This window comes from Sciurus vulgaris, assembly GCF_902686455.1.
Source record: "Sciurus vulgaris genome assembly, chromosome: 3".
Classification (NCBI taxonomy): Eukaryota; Metazoa; Chordata; class Mammalia; order Rodentia; family Sciuridae; genus Sciurus; species Sciurus vulgaris.
This window is the reverse complement of record NC_136463.1, coordinates 87,287,463-87,305,088: the sequence shown is the minus strand read 5'-3', so window position 1 is coordinate 87,305,088 and position 17,626 is coordinate 87,287,463. Positions and strand designations below refer to the sequence as shown.

Here is a 17,626-nt window from a genome sequence, read left to right as displayed (position 1 = left end):
TTTTTAAAAAACTTTAAATTTTCTGTTCATTGTTGAATATTAAACACCTCTCTTAAAATGAATACAGTTGAATTTTAGTAACATTTATCTTTAGCTTTCTTGTTTAATAAAGGCCTTTTATTTGTTTCTAATTTAGAATATTGTCCTCTCTGGAGGTTCAACCATGTTCAGGGACTTTGGACGTCGCTTGCAAAGAGATTTGAAAAGAACTGTAGATGCCAGGCTGAAATTAAGCGAGGAGTTGAGTGGTGGTAGATTAAAGGTTAGTTTTCTCAATCAATGGTGGAAAGCTTGTGGGTACTTTGATTTTTGTAATGGGGATGGTAAAGGCTTGCCAACTTTTGTTCTTAGTTTGAAAGATAAGAGGAATGTATCTGGTATTGTAACGGATTTAATGCTACAGATTCATGTCTCTGATATGATTTGATTATTTGATTATTTTGGGATATTATCTGCAATTCTGGAAAATATTCTTAATTATAGCTTTGAAATACATATACATACATATATATATTTCAAACATAATTAAATTTATTATGGATCCACATTTTGAGGAGAGAGGAACAGTGTGGCAATCCAGTCAAAACCTCACACATGCTAAGCAAGAGTTCTACCACTTAGCCAAATCCCTGGCCACAGAGAATTTTAAATATCTTTGTAGCAGGCTACAAGACATGCTTATTTGAGTGGTCAAGCTTACTTTTACAAACTGACTTTAGTTTCTGCATAGCAAGCTTATAGTGTACAATCAAATCAGTGATTCCCCCCAACTTACTTTCTGTTACCTGTTTTGGACCTTTGGGATTGATGTAAAAATATCAAAGGTTAATTTTTAATTCTCAGATGTCTGCTTTCTATATTTCTGAGACAAGTTTTCAGTAAATATTTTTGGTTGTCCTTGTTAAATATTGAAGCAGAACATTGATTCAGAGGATAAGGTGCTATATAAAACATACTTTATTCTACGTGGACAAATACCAAGAATGAGGATTTCATCTGAGAGTATCACAAACATTAAAAATGACTTAAAAGTAAAATATAATACTCTAAAGTTTGCTCCTAATTGAAAAATTGCATAACAGCTGTTTTCAACACCTAAACTTTGGATTATCTTCAATAAACCTATCCCTTATAGTATAGTAAAAGGTATGTTTTGAGCTTCATCACCATAATGGCATGACTTTACTGTTCAGGCAGTCTGCTCATATAATATATTTTTAAAATGTTGATTTTGTTTTTGCATCCCTTTCTCAACCAACCAATCCATCCATCTGCCTGCTCTTCAACATGCATGCATGCATGTCTGTCTGTCTGTCTGTCTGTCTGTCTATCTATCTATCTATCTATCTATCTATCTATCTATCTATCTATCTATCTATCTATCTGCCTGCCTACCTACTATATAAAGGTTGATGAATTTTTGGGCATATTTTTAATTTTCTGTACTGAGAATCATGAGAATCATACTAAGAACAGTCGAGATGTAGACATGAAGCAAGTTTCACAAATTGTCTTACTAATTATCATGCCCTTCTAGATGTGTAATAGTTAGTGTTTGTTGTTTTTCATGACCTTAAAAATTTTAAAGACTAGACTTATTTATTTTGTACATTGTTCCTCAATTTGGGTTTATTTGATGTTTTCCCATGATTTTGGCAATAATACTTCAGAGGTGATATTGTATCATTTTTAGTGTATCAGTAGACACATGAATTTATTTGTCCTATATGTTAAGTTTGGTCATTTTGTTAAAGTTGTGTCTGCCAGGTTTCTAGTATGAAGTTATTATTATTCCTCTCCATTTAAAACCCTTTGTGTCCCATTGTTCCGGATGTGGAACACCTATAAAAACTTACATTGAGCAACAAATATACCCCTATGGTAACTTTGAAATAATGTATAAATATTTATTATGTGTACAGAATTGAAAACTTGGTAGTTAATGAGTCAATAATCTTATGGGGAGACACTTTCAGACTATATAATTATCCTGTTTTGCGTCCAGTTTTCAATGACTGGTTTTAGCATCCATTGTGATTCTTTCCTAAATTGTTTTTACTGAGGCAGTTGCTATATGGTGTTTCACAAATTCTGTCATTCCTTCTGTTTTTTAGTCCCACTTTATTGTAAGGAGGAGCCCACCCCCACTTGTATGAACACTGGATTTCTCCCTTTATTACTTTATCATTAATAGCATTATGAAACCATATCACTAGTTCATTAATGTTTATGTTCAAATTTTCTCAGTTTGAAACAATAGGAGCCAGTCAAATGACACTATTGTTTTTTTGTTATAGCCCCACCACGTTTTGTGCACATCCTTCCTTCCTTCCTTTTATGGTTTCTCTTTCTGGCCTTGAAATCAGCTCTTCCCTACCTCCTGCAGGACACCCTTATTTAGTGGATGTTATTATGAAACCAACTATGAACACTGGGCATGCTCACTGCTACCAGGGTGTCACATCTAAACCTCAGTGACTGAACTAGTGTGTGTGTGTCCTCATGTGTCCTTCAGTTCCAGAATACCAATGGGTTTATTCTTTCTACTTTTCCACATTTGTAAGACCTTTCCCTGATAGTGGAAAACCTAACTTCTGTTACCTACAATACATTTTATGTTTTTGCTCAAATATGGAATATGTATATAATAATTTCCAAATTGTTCATCCATACCACTATGAAACATAAACTCTCACTGGAGTTCAATATTTGCTCCCCCCTCCCCACCTTGAGGATATAGAATAAAATACCATGTTCACAAGTTACTTGAGTTTGTTCTTTCCCTTACTTCAGTGTGATTGGTTTTTAAAAATGACTTGATTTGTTTCTGTTATACTTTGTTGTGCACCATGAATTTCACTCCTCTTAAAGTTTCAGTTTTTTTAATTGTAATTTAAAGTCTTAGTTTTAATTGAAAGATAAGAATTGGACATATCATTGTGACAATATAGTACATGTGGGCAATGCATAAGATCAAATCCAGGGAATTAGCATTTCCATCTCTTAAAATATATATCATTTCTTTGTGTTTGAAACCTCCCTACTCTTCTAGAAGGGTGCTTCAAAAAATGTATAATAAGTTGCTGTAAAGGTGACCTTAAAGTCAGTATTGGTTCATTTACTGAATATAGGTTGATACAGATATTGATGTCTATTAATGAATTTATTTGATTTTTACAAAGTCATTTTATTAACCCTAATTATTTTTTCAAAAATACATAACTCAGAAAAATAAAATATATGATTAAGAGCTCAAAAACAATGTATAGAATGTGTACTGTTATTTCCTCTCCATCCAGTCTATCCTGTTTTCATCCTTGTTTCTTACCAGTGTTTTCATCTATTCCCTTTTATAACTAATCTATTCTTTTCTGGTTTATAAGGTATAACTTGAATTTAGTATTATTTTTGTATAGCACATTTAAGGTTAAATGACACAGAAATTCTTTCTTGAATTTTCTATTGAAATGATCTCGCTATGTTTTTTTAGCCAAAACCTATTGATGTACAAGTTATCACACACCACATGCAGCGATATGCAGTTTGGTTTGGAGGATCAATGCTGGCTTCCACGGTGAGTGAGATGAAGCTTACTTATAAATTTTTTTAGATAGACGAACCTAAGAACAAAGCAAATTCCTTTAAATTTTATCTAAATATAACAGAAAATTTAAAAAATTGTATACATAGTTACATAGTATTTTTAAAACTGGAAGTCATTTCAGTTTAATGTTTTTTTTTTTTTAAACTTGCTTGATGTTATTTTAAAGTGAGCATTTTATCTTGTATTTTAAGATTTATCCATAGGGGAAGTCTTTTAAACCTCAGTCATTAGAAGGTCATTTTTTTTTTTTTTAAGATATATTTAAAAACATAAGGTAGACATTGTTTCATTGCTTAGGTATTATGATGTTCTAAATTTAATAAAGAGAATTATTTTAAGAATCCTGTCCTCAAATCAAAATGTCTTTAAAGCTCCCTGAAAATTATTCTAATTTCATATCATAGTATATATTGGTGCTTTGTACTGGTAGTATATGAACTATTAAAATGAAGGAGTTTTCATCCAAATTATTGAAGAATTATACAACTTTGAACTTAAAACCATTTAAAATTAGGAGGTAACAGTTATTTTCTTTCTTAATTTTACTCATCTTCAGTTATGCCATGTGATCTATTTGGGTTTGTAACTGGCAAAGTAGTAATACAGAACATGGAACAATTTTTCTTTATCATACTGTGGGTGAGAAAGGCAAGATGATCTCGAACTTTTTATAGCATGACTAGAAATAGTTTATACTGAAGGTGGATACTGCTGCTTTAAACTGTTGGTTCAATACAATGTGAGAAAGCTTCAACAGAGCAGACTGGACATTTGAGAATCAACTTTCCGTTCCCCGAAATTTGAAAGTCCTAGGAGGAATAGGTGTTAGGATGATGGGAGAACATGTATTATATGCCCCCTTCCCATTTTGATATAGACTTATAGCTGATTTTAAGTCAAGATTTCTAGAATTTGTGAACTAATAAACATTTTAGATTTAACATCTATTTTAAAGCATATTGAAAACTAGTATATTTTTAATTTTTTTTTAAACATTTTTTGTTTTGTTTTGTTTTCAGCCTGAGTTCTACCAAGTATGCCACACCAAAAAAGATTATGAAGAAATTGGACCTAGCATTTGTCGTCACAATCCAGTGTTTGGAGTCATGTCATAAAATTGGCTTCATTGTTATTGGGGTTAGGGAAGTGGAGAAGAGATAATCTTTCTCATTACCTGTTTTGTCTGGATGACTGGTTTTGTGGTTTTAAACCTGACTTGAAATAGTAAGACCAAACATGATTACACAGGAATATTTTAATAAATGTATCAACATGCAGATGTAGAAGAGAGCCAAAATGATTGTTTTTCTTTAGACTGAATATTTGAATCTTATGTGTAACAAAAAGAAGTGGGTTTTAGTTCTTTCTGTGCCCTGATATTTTGTATATTATTGAATTATCCAAGATTCGATGGGATTTATCGGTATGTAGATAGCTCTATAATGCTTGAATTGTACACTTCCAAGTGTGCAATGCAAGAGCTTGTTTATATTTCATACTTTTTATACTTTGAGGAAAAAAGTCAAAGAAAAACTGTAGTATTTGAGGAAGAAAAAATGACCAAGTAAAGGATAAATTCAAAAAGCCTCGTAAGACTTGGTGTATGCAGGGATTCCAGTTATTATGAATTGCTTCCATCCCCCTTTCCCCCTTTCCCCCACCAATGGTTTTCTTTGCAAGTGCTTTTGGAACTAAGAAGCTAGTATCTTGGATTAACTGATGCCTGCTAGTGCTTTCTGATTACTCGCATTCTGTTTCTTGCTTTAAAAGAAAAGTAAAGACAAGGCTGTTGGACCAGTGTTGCAATTCTCTAGTGTCATTTGTTATTAAAGGAAAAAGGAAAAAAACCAAACAATAATTTGATTACCAAAATTGGTATATTTAAAGCCAATAACATTCTAATAAAGGCACAGATTTCTTTTTAATACTTGTTTCAGGCTCTTTAATCTCTTTATAAGTTAACTAATAAATCTATTTTCTTCAGACCTGCGATAGTTCTTTAAAAATCACGACAGTTGATTAGCAAGCTGACTTTTTTAATGTGCTCTGTACAAATAATTGTGAACTTTTAATATGTTGAATGCTTTCATTTTGATAACTGGATCTCCATTTGATATTTTCATTTGTATAACTCATTTGCAGTTTGAATTTTTTTTTAGTGCCAGTCCCTGATATACCATGGAAAGTTAATTTTCTTTGCATTTTAAAATATCTGGATCATGAAGAAAAAGTGATGAAAATAAATTAAAATCGAATTACCTTTTCTAATGTTTTTTTTCCCTCCCTTAAACAATGTGATTGTACTTGGAGTTTAAATATTTGATATAATTTTTTATTTCTATAGAAATAGTGGGCTTCATTTAAATATCTGTCATGTATATGGTAGAAAATTTTGTGGGAATTTTAAGTTTATCATTTATTTGTAAAAGGGTAAAATGGGAGATTTATAATAATCTTTTTTTAGAATTTAAGCAGCAATATCAGTGAATATTGAATGCCACTATTCATAAAACACAAAGGATTAGAATACCTCTGTCAAAAGTTAAAGAACAAAGTGTTTTTATTGCTTGTTTTTAGTATGAAAACAGACTTGGGGAATAGACACTAGTTTTTATTTAGAATAAGTCTTGAATTTTAAAATCTTATTAGTCATTTATTTGAATCTTGATTTTTTTCACCATTGTAGGAGTAAAGGATAGACTATATGTCTTAGAGTAGTTGTAGCATAATTAGCATCAAAGATTTTTGTTTTACTTGAAAAATTATCTCATGGACATCATAAAACACTATTGAAATAGTACCAGAGTAGATAGTGAAAATAAATTTCTTTCGCACCCTAGTCTGTCATTTTCTTATCATTACTTATACTGTTAGGAATATGTTGTTTCCTTACAATTTTCTTGCATGTAGAAATAAATATAGTTTATTTTACACAAATAGGAACTTAATGTATACAGTGTTTCACACTTTGCTTTTTCAGCAATCTTTTGATACAGAACAGTATGATAAGTAGTTAAGATTTCGTCTTCTGGCCCAGTAAATTATTGTTAGCATTGTCATAAATATTTTTACTTAGGATGGTTAGGTAATTTCAAGCTAGAAAGACATGTTTACAAAACCAGATGTCTTTAACTGACATGAAAACTTGAAGGTCAAAAACTTGCCTTTAGGCTTCAACTTATTTGCAGGAACAAGAAAACCCCAACCTTTCCTGTTTCTTTCCTATTTGTTGTCTCCTTTGCTATGCTCTTAAAGAGGAGTAAGCTACAGAATGATAGAAAGCAGTATTCATGTGTTTGTGTGTTAGTGTGTGTGTTTTAATATCTCCCCTATGATTGTATACAATCTCTTAAACTTACAGAAGCTTCAGTTGTAAATTTGTAGAGGTTCGGCTAAGATAAACTAAAATCTATGATACTGATTGATTTTCTAGCCTCATGGCCATGGGACATTAGAAAAACACCAAACAGGACAGTGATCAGAATTTTTATTTTTTTTCAGAATTTTTATTCTGATTAAACTCACTGATGATGTAGCTCCTTTAACATTGAGAGTTTTAAAACATGGCAAATACATTTGTATCATCTTGGACACATTCTTTGAACTCCTGGGACTTTTTATATATAGAAGTTTTATTCTGGATTATGTTATAGTTTCTATGAGTTGTAAGAATATAACCTAGTATAACCTAGCTTTCTCTATTGCTTCGTTTGTGGTGGTAAAGATGTTATTAATTTCTTCTTTTTAAGTCAGCAGAATTTTGAGCAAGTGGGAAATTGAATAGATGCTTATTTTCAAACTTGATGCCTGCTTTTAAAAAAGTAAGCAAGTTTTACATTTAACCCTTAAACACTAATTAATACGTGACATATCTTGCAGGTGATCACTCTGATCTGTCCTTTTTTCTGGTAAGAGATAAAGCAGTTGTCTATTCTAGTTTCCCAGTTTGACTTATTGGTTTGTTTTTAAAGCTATGTAAACAGATCATAACAACTGCTTTTGGAGATGTTTCTAGAAATATCTTTAGACATAATATGACATGTAGAGATAATAAGGCATTATGTTCTTTATTGATTAAGTGCTACACAGAAGTCCTAGAGAATATATCTATATAAATAGGAACTTTATTTCAGATAATACTGAAAAGAGTACCAAGAATATTTTGTTAAATTATTGAGGAAATTATTTGTATAGTAGTTGTTTATTTGTAGTATTGTAAAGAATGTTTTTCTTCCTCTTCCTTCTGGGTTAATCTGCCAGTAATAAAGTGCAGCATCTTCCTGCTTTTCTTATTCTGATTTTGTCTGCTGTGACCCCTGCTTCCTGAACTTATGTTGTTGTTAATTGCTGGGCACCAGTACTTTGGTTAGCTCTCTAAAGTCTCTTCTTTAACTTTTAGCACCCAGATTTCCACCTCAGGTTGGTTATTGGGCACTAAATATATTAGCTAGAATAATACAACCTAAAATAAATGCAAATTCTAGGAGTAAAACATTCTCCCATTCAAACTGAAGTTCTGTCTTAGAATATATTGGTGTAATGAGACAGACATTACCCTATGTCAATGTATGATTACATGAATGGTATGAATCTACATCACGTACAACCATAGAAACGAAAAGTTGTACCCCATTTATGTACAATGAATCAGAATACAGTCTGTAACAATAAAAATAAATGAAATTTTTTAAAAAGAATATATTGGTGTAAAAGCGCTTAGTATATAGTTGACAAATGACAGTTGTTATCAAGAAGTTATATAGAACTTTCACACCAAATCCTGAAAATATTTTGTGTTTGTATTAGGTCTGTATCATATCTGAGTTAACCTTTATGAAGACTTTTTAGATATGCTAGAGGCCAGAGGAAGTTTTTAGACTTGAGAAAAATTTTTGCTGCTAATTGTTGATAATTCTTTAATACTCTATAAATGTTTCTCTCTCTTCCTCATGATTTTTTAGAATTTTTACTATAGTTTCTTTTGGTCTTGATAAAATCTTTTAAAAAGTTAAAATAGGTGATTGAGGTTTTCTTCATGCTATAATCTAGTTTAACTGATGTATTTGAAACTTGGTAGCTAAAATTAAAGCATATTTTTGTTTAGGATTGTAATAACTTAGTGGTCATAGGAGGAGTAAAGGAGGAACAGGAGTAGAAAAAATGATTTAGGAAAAAAGGCAACTAAAAACTAAAAATAATCAAATTAGAAGAAAAGTATTATTTTACCTAATTTAGCAAATGATTATTTTTTACTGTTTTGCATTTTTTAGTGACTAATTTTTATACATTACATTAAAATGTAGAACGAAAGTTAAATTTCACTTTTATGAAAACACTAAAACTCAATAATACTGTCTATATTTTGCATCAAGTTTTAGGCTTCCAATCCCAGAGGCATTTATTGACTTTCTACTGTGGTTTAAACATCCAGGCATGAAGATTGAAGATGAGATGAATAAACATGTGCTGCTGAGCTTAGAGGCTAATGTAATAGAAAAGACGCTCACAGGAATGAAGAATATTTTGCAGATAGTCTTTAAGATATCTTACTAGGCTTAGAATTTCTCTTCATAAAAATGGTGGCGATAGTGGTTGTTTTCAGTTAGAAACCCAGTGAGGTAAGGTGAAAGTTACAAAGTGGGACTATAGTTTAAAATTAGCATTTTATGTGCTTCCAAAATTTTTACTAATTTAATAGTAACGTTAACTATCCCCAACAGTAGATGAAGAAAGTAAATCTACTTTGCTTTTTTAAATGCCTTACATATTACCTGATATAGAGTAGTATTTCAGTTACTGTGTTGGACAAATGAATAGATGAAGAAAATAAAATTTTCTTATTGAAATTAAAACTTTTAATTTTCTGAATGTACTTTATTTCCTTAAAGTTGCCCCATTGATAAAAAAGTTAAATTATTACAAATTTTTCTTTTTTGCCTTAGAACATTGACATTCTATATAAATTAATGGAGGATTATTAGGTCATCCTGACTTTTTTTTGTTAATAACTTTATTTTGTGTAGTTTTTTTATGCACATCATAATGCACAGTTGGAATATCATATCTATTCATGAGATGACTATAACACTTCACAGGGAAGTTTCTACTGGAAAAGATTGATGTCTTATTTGAAATATGAATGTTTTGATAGATGGCAAATAGGTAGAAAAGATGTTTTAGGTATGGAAAAATAAGTCTGAATAACAATAATTGGAGGAGACATGAGCATTTGAAGTAAGAAGTTCAAAATGAGTGTGAGATAAGGTTGGAGGCTATCTCCTACCCTCAAACATTGTCTGAAAGACTAAAATTGATTCACTTAAAGTTGAAATGAGGTGTACACAGTTGACACAAACAGCATTGTAGAATTTTGAGAGTTTCATCTAGTCCAACTCACATTTTACAGTTGGGACACTCAACATTTTAAGTGACTTGCTGAAGGCCACATAAGTAATGGCAGAATAGTATTTATTGGCTATTATTTTTATGTTTTATTTATTCCAGATAGCATATGTTTATTTTTTTTCCAAAATTGGTTTTGCAACATTTCTTAGTCTCTTGCTATTCTTTTGGGAGAGCTAATAACATTTTACTTGATGCTGCTTAAAAGGAGGTATCAAGTTACAAGTGATGCAATAGTTCTAGGCTGAAGTGCTGAACTAATTAATAGCAGAGCCCAAGAGTGAATGAGCCTGAGATTGGATTGGACCTGTGCGACTCAGATCTCTTAATAAAGGACATTCACTTGACAGAACAGACAGTAGGACCTCAAACTGCCAAGGGGCATATTTGAGTCTTACATTTTGGCTATGTATCTTCAAATTGTTGCTGAATTTATGTACCTCTTTTAATATCTCACGAATACAGAAAGCATAACTTTCCAGTGAATAAGTTAGAAAATACAACTGGAAAGCATTTTCTTAGGCTACAAATAAAAATGCAGCTTGTGATAATGTTAGAAAATACAATGCTTGGAATTTGGCAGATACTCATATATATAATATATATAAATATATAAAAATATATAATGTTTTAAATAAAGTTATCTGGATTAGTAAGGACCTTTTGGAGACTGTGAATGTAGCTCAGTGGCTCAGTGGTAGAGCACTTGCCTAGTTAAGGCAAGGTCCTGGGTTGAGTCCTCAGTATTGTTTAAAAAAAAAAAAAAAAAAAACTGGAAAAAGTTGGTATTTCTGATTCTAACAGTCCTGTTAAAAAAATGTGTACACATGTAAAAAAAAAAAAAAACCTTTTTTTTTTGTGTGTGTATATATATGTATATATGTGTGTGTGTATATATATGTATATATGTGTGTGTGTATATATATATACACACACACACACACAGGCAGGGGTACATCTATTTTTTAAATAGTTCACACATTTAATGCAAATAATCCTAGTTACATACCTATTTATAACTGTCTTAAAATTCATCACTTTCAAGATGATCCTCAGAAAAAATGGGTCAGCCCTTTTATATCTTAACCTCAAGATAAATAATTTGCTAGTGATTTCATGTCCAGGTTACATTTTAGTTGTATGACTAAGAATTCACTTGCCCCTGGTATATCTCAAATATGGTTATTTGATCTGAGCAATACTATCTTCTGCTTATTTTTCTTATAAAATGGAAAGTTGAAACTAAGACATTATTTCTTAGGTACTGAAAGCATAAATAAAGTAGTTGTACATTTGTTTTAAGAAGGAAATGACTTCTTAGATCCCAACTAGGAGATTTTTCATTTAATCACTAGGATCGTAGTATTCTTGAAATCGAAGTGACTATTTCCCTTTGACCGATTTCACAAAAAGATAAATGACTTTTTTCAAAGACATTTGACAAGAGGTAGGAATAGCAGTTGTGGTTTCTGAGCTTAGTCCTTCAGTCCATCCACTAGATGTCTCTCTGCTCCCTTATCTGTAGATGAGTGTACTTCAGTTACGTTTGCTACAAGCAAACTGGATCTGAATTATGGAAATAACATTTCCTTTTCTCACTTAAAGGATGCCATATACCCATGACTTAAGTGAAAACAAGGATGTTGCTTATGCTGTGACAGTAATTTACGGAGAGATTTGTTGATCAGAGTTATCAGCTTGTAATATCCTATATGATAAATGCTCTTCAAGATGCTAGGGATATAATACTGAACAAACTGATGTTTTGTAATTTTAAAAGGGTTTTCAAGAAACAGCAAAATGTTAAACTTTGAAAATGAGAATTGAAACAATTTATTGCATTAAAGAAAACCAGGAACTTAAGGGAATAGATAACATTCTAAGACTTTTTTCATCCTTATAGTTCTGTTTTTACAGTACTTGGTAGTATTTGCTACATATTTTAGTTAACTGAATAATTTTTTTTACAGTACTCAGGATTGAACACAGGGACTTGTGCATGCTACACAAGCGCACTATCATTGAGCTATGTTCCTAGCCCTCTACATTTTTTTAAGGTTGGATTTTGTACACATTTTCTCTTTAATGATATAGATAATTGAAAAGATGAAAGGGTAATTGCCAAGTAAATGTAAGACATATTTCTCTTTAAGTTAAATGATGTTGATATAATAGCCCTTAATTCGTCATGCAGATTTGAGACATCCACAAGCTGGACCACATAATGTTTTATTGATAATATATGAAGGTTTCTTTCCCAGAAAAGAAAGCCTAGGAACTATTTATTTTCATACTTGCAATATGAACTAGAACTGCATGAATATTGTATTTTATATGTCTCAGACTGACTCCTAGGTGGTTGCCAGATGTGTTTAGTCAGTGGCTGTTACGGTTTTAGCACAGACCTGAGCATTGAAGTCCTAAATCAAGATATACCTTCCTCAGTGTTCTAATAATTTAAATTTGTTATTTTCCCACAGAAAATTTCAATAACATTTTTTCTTAACTGATCAGTCATAAAATTGTATGAAGAACTGACTAGGACTTTATGGTGTGTGGGACCCAAGCATTGTATGCTGTTTGTTGTTTACATCTTTAGGTAGCTCATTTTCCTCCCCCAAGCAACTCTCCTGCTTGGGCTCATTATTAAGCTCAGAAATGAGCAACAATAGTAGAAGGAAGTGCTTCAACTTCTTTAGGTAAGTGGATGTGGGCCCATTTCAGCTTACATAGCAAGCAAAAGAATGAGACAAAGTTATACTTTATTCAAAAAACAAGTATTTTTCTTTCCTCTCTGTGCAGTTATATCCTCTCAGGGTGTCCTTGTCAAATTTACAAAATGAACTTAAATAGCAGAAGCCTAAAGCTAACACTTAGAAAATATCCCCTCCGAGGCTTTTGTCAGTTTGAGGAATGGCACTTCAGATTGAGGTAAAAGCTGTCTGAGGTTAAATGCCAATGAGGACACTTAAGTATTTTCAAAACTGAAAAGAATATGTTTTTTTCTGACAGTACAGAAGTATTTTAGATAGTCTTGCATATTTGGAATGACAACTAACCACCTGCATCTCACAATGTCCCAAAGACAAATTTACCCTCTGACATCTGACTTGAAACCCTGGCTTTGGAGGCAGATGGTGTGTGATTTTGCTCCCAGCCTCAAGAGGGAGCACCACATGTAAAATAATCTTTTACATGGAGGGACCTCACTGACATTTGTCATTACTGCTGCCTTGTGTGTCTTGTGTATAATGCCTGAGAGATAAGGTCCTGTTTAGCAGGTGTGGCTGATAAATAGGACATGGTGGACACTCTTTAGGAATGTTTTTTTCTAGTACTCTAAATGTTGACTGATGAACTCTTCATTATGATTTGGTGCAGAGAACTGCTTTATCAAATGAGCAATTTACCCTAGAATTATTAAGTGCATTGAGTGACTAGTTCCATGTCTTTCAATCTTGTGAACAGCCACTTCTTGTATTATATATTCTATGGCTTATACCCACCAGGCCAATGTACAAATAACTCTTACAGTGTGTTAACATTTTATTATGAGATGAAGTAGAAAGTGTTCTATGACACAAAAACCCTTTACTTAAGGGGTACTGTGGGGTTAAGAATGGTTTCCACTCCAAATGGTTTCATTATGTTCTCCATAATGGGTGTGATTGTTTAATGATGACAGATTTGAGTTGAAATAATTGAATATTATTTGAGCAATAAGAACTCAATAGGCTATGCCTTTTTAGGCAATTAATGTATGCCTTAGGGTAGGATAACACAGAAAGAAAGCCTTAATTGTCACCCTTCATAAAAAGAGCATAATCTGCAAGATGCAAGTTTTAAAATACCATATTATTCATGTAATGGAAAAAACACAGAAAACTCTCCTGTTATATAGTGGTCTACTTCCTTTGAAGAATTCCTTTTGTAGGCATAACTGTGTTTAATAAATTTCTATTGAGATCCTGTTAAAAGAATGTTTCTTCCAGTTGAGGAAGAATGACATGCCTTCAGTTTTGCACATGGGAAACATTTTTTTGTTGTAGAACTCCCTGATCTGCCACTTGACTTGGCCTAATCCTAGTTTTCTTGGGCCCAGTATACCTTCTTTGACAAACTTGAAATATTGCTCGCTCTTGGTAATTTTTTTTTTTTTAATCGTAACAGTGGGAGATACTGTGCTAGATACTTGGTGCTACACCTGAGATACAGAGCACTTCGTAGCCTCTTTTGGAGATAGACCTAAGCATTACAAAACAAAATGCAGGGCAGTGTGTGTTTCCATTCCTAAAGGTGAGAAAGTAAAAATTAGCTCAGACTGAGAAAGTGTGAGTCTGGATTGTCTTTCATCAGATAAAACTGGCTACAAAGTTATCCAGAAACAACTGCAGCTTGCCACCCCTTTGAGTGACTACTGCTTTTTTATTCACTGAGAAATAATATTCTTTAAAATTGTGGACTCTCAAAATTTTTACTCTCGTGAAATCGTATAAGCAAAATCAAAACATCCCTCTTTTATGTAGTTCACTTTGAGAAGTGGTCTTGATTTCCAAAAGAAATGCAGAACTTCAGAGGAAGGGTTTTTAGATACAACATTTCACATTTAATGCTACCAAAATGCTAATTCATTTAAATTTCACCATTCCCTCCAATCTTTCACTTTCCACAGTTCCTTCATATGCAGTCTCCTTCATAGTCAGAAAACTTGATTTTATCAGACTACAGGTTTGCTTCTGGAGGTTTTAGGCTGATTGGACTAGTTTAGAAGTATATTGTATATGTAAAGCACAGAGGATAGAAAAATTGATTTTAACTCAGTATTTATAACATTTCAAGAAGGCAGTTGCATTAATTTGTCACTACTTTTAAGTTTATGTAATATCACAGATATGAGGCCAGGTAAAGAGTGACCATTTCCATTTTGGTTATTATCAATTAGTTTTAAATATATACATGTGTATTTACACAATATGACATTTATCCCTATACCGTATCCTGTTTTTCATTTTTAATGGTTTTATGTGTAGACATTTTCTTCTATAAAGTATTATCTGTTCATGTAGGGTAAAGTCCATGCTTAATATTTAACTCAACTTTTTTTTTTTTTTCCCATCATTTGGGCATACAGTAGAGGTTTAGTAAAGACTTTCCTCATTGAATCAAAGAAGCTTCTATTTTAGCTATTCCCTTGGGACTTTCCCCAAGTTTGAAACCTAACAGATTGTCTGTAGTACCCTCTTCATCACATTTGCACCTCTGCCTAATAAAGCAGAAATTACCCTTAGGCAATGAGGCACTGTGCAATTGAAGCTTTTTATAGCTCCATTTGTCTGCAGTCACCTAAATGTCAATGGATAGATATGATTGTCATAATTTTTGGTAAGTACAAATAAGTCCCCCGTTAATAGTATCATTAGAGATGAAATAGATGCACAGGAACTAAAAGAGGTGATAAACTGTCAGATTGCACTCTTAGGAAATACAGAATGTCATTTGCAGTTTGAAAATGTGCAGAAGTAAATACACAATTCCTCTCCAACCTAATTTATTTTTCTAAACCTTTGCATGTTTACATTTGTTCATCCATTACTTTGGCTAGTCATGGTGAAATAAACCACTAATTAACAATAACTCAGGAAAACCCCTGAAAAAAATCAATAGATCTGAATATGAAAGCATAGTAAAAGCAGTCTCCATTTACTAACTGTGCCCTCAAGGTGGGCCATGCCCTTTATGTAGAGGATTGGTGCAGAAATGGAAATCTGCCTCTCAAAGGCTAGAGCTCTATCTTTGTTGTTCTGTCTCTAGGGATAGTTTTCCTTATATGAAACTTAGGTATGCAGTGACTGTGCCTATTTCTAAAACCCACATAAGTAGGGAGTAATAGAGAAAGCCGCCTGTGTAGCCAAAAAGAATTTGCTACAGTCCATATAGTAAATTTGCCCATGCACTTTTTCCATAGTAGTTCTCCTTAGTTTATGATTGCTTAACATATAGTTCTGAAACTTTGTCATCTGGAACTTGGCCTGTAAAAATGTCATTATATTATGTTTTGAGTTAGTGACACAGGACCTACCTGTGTTTCTGTCTCCACTTACCTGTGGGCTCTAACTGTTGATGAAGTGAAAGAAACTCCCTGATATATGCCACCTGGGATATTCTATCTTCTACTCCCAACTAACTCATGAAGGAACTAGGGGCAGTGAACCCCAGTCTCGTCTGTTAAATTTATTTCAGTTCACCATTTTGTGGTCTAATCGGGTTATTAGCATTACAGTCTCAAGTCATTTCAGAACTCCTGTCTCATACCACAAACAGCTTCAGTGGAACTTTTCTAGCAACTGGGGCTAAGACCAGTAGGAGTTGGCCTCTTTCCCCTCCTGTCTCCCCACTCCTCCACTTTGGACAAGAGGTTGGGGAGTTGCTGCCAATCTGACATTTAATCCTATAGAGGCCAGAGGTGGGTAAGGTAGGCCCTGCTGAAAATGGAGCCAGCCTAGGCTCCTTTAATGATGGTAAGCCACCAGAGAGGACCTACTTTCGGGCATTGGACCCACAGTTCTCCGAGGCATATGTGACTCACTCCTGCTGTGGCAGCCTCATAGGCCTGCAAACATTTCCTCTACTTTTTATGTCCCCAACTCTGAGGCTGAAGGATAAGATGCAGACATCTCCAAACATCACGGAATAGTCTTAGAGTTCCCTAACCTGGGTGGGAGTTTGGGTACAAATTGAGCACTTTCCGTTTGTCCCTGGGAAGAAGAGAGAAATCACATCCTGGAGAAGAAAATCTTTGTGACATGGTGATACTTCTTCCCCACCCCCTGTTTAGAACCACTGTTTTATAGGCTACCATCTTTATTAGTCTGTTTTTTTCATTGCTATAATGAAATACCTAAAGCAGGCTATGTATGATGAAAATGTTTTATTTATCTCATGGTTCTGGAGATTCAAAGACCTGGTGCTGGCATCAGCTTCACTCTGGGGAAGACTCACAGTGGACAGCAAGAGTGCATATGAAAGACAAATCACAAGTAGGAAGTCAGAAAGGACTGCTTAGGGCCAGGATTGCTCTTCTTATAACAACACTGATATGAGAGAGAATTCAGGGGTCTCAGGAGAACTCCCTTAACTCCTTTCAAGAGCATGCCCCCACTGACCCAAGGACCTTTTCAAGATCCACCACCTTCACACAACCACACTGAGGATAAGACTCCAGTGTGAACACGTGGAGGACGAACCACATCCAAACCGCAGCTCCATCTTATGTTTCTGCTGAAAGAGGTCCTGACCTGGATGGCTTCAGGATGGTGTTTTTCCTGGCTGAGTTCTAGACCTACTTCTCAGTCCTGCTGGCCTGAGTCCTTCTCCTGTGAATGGTATAATTTTCAAGACCAGACGTGTTACTAGAAGTTCTCCAGCCTGTGTCTTGAACTACTCTTATGAGAACTGACAAAAAGAAACTGTGAATGCACTATATTAAATTAAAAATAAACTTTCCAGTCATGATCTTAAGTCTTGGTTATGATCATTTTTTCCATGAAAAGATTAAATTCTATTTCATGAATAGGGTTTTTAAAATTGTTGAGTAAAAAATTATTTAAAGGAGTGTATCTG

The 17,626-nt window shown here is 33.2% G+C and overlaps 1 protein-coding gene across 2 annotated transcripts in view; it reads left to right on the top strand.

Moving 5' to 3' along the window:
• Window positions 1-5,863, top strand: part of ACTR3 (actin related protein 3) — a 66,109-nt gene extending 60,246 nt beyond the window's left edge. For both annotated transcript variants that reach the window (XM_079133612.1, XM_079133611.1), the window contains 3 exons: window positions 137-262; window positions 3,491-3,574; window positions 4,624-5,863. In XM_079133612.1, coding sequence (XP_078989738.1) covers window positions 137-262; window positions 3,491-3,574; window positions 4,624-4,719 — 306 coding nt within the window. In that variant the 3' untranslated portion in view covers window positions 4,720-5,863. The remainder of the gene's footprint in view (window positions 1-136; window positions 263-3,490; window positions 3,575-4,623) is intronic.
• The last annotated feature ends 11,763 nt before the right edge of the window (window positions 5,864-17,626 follow it).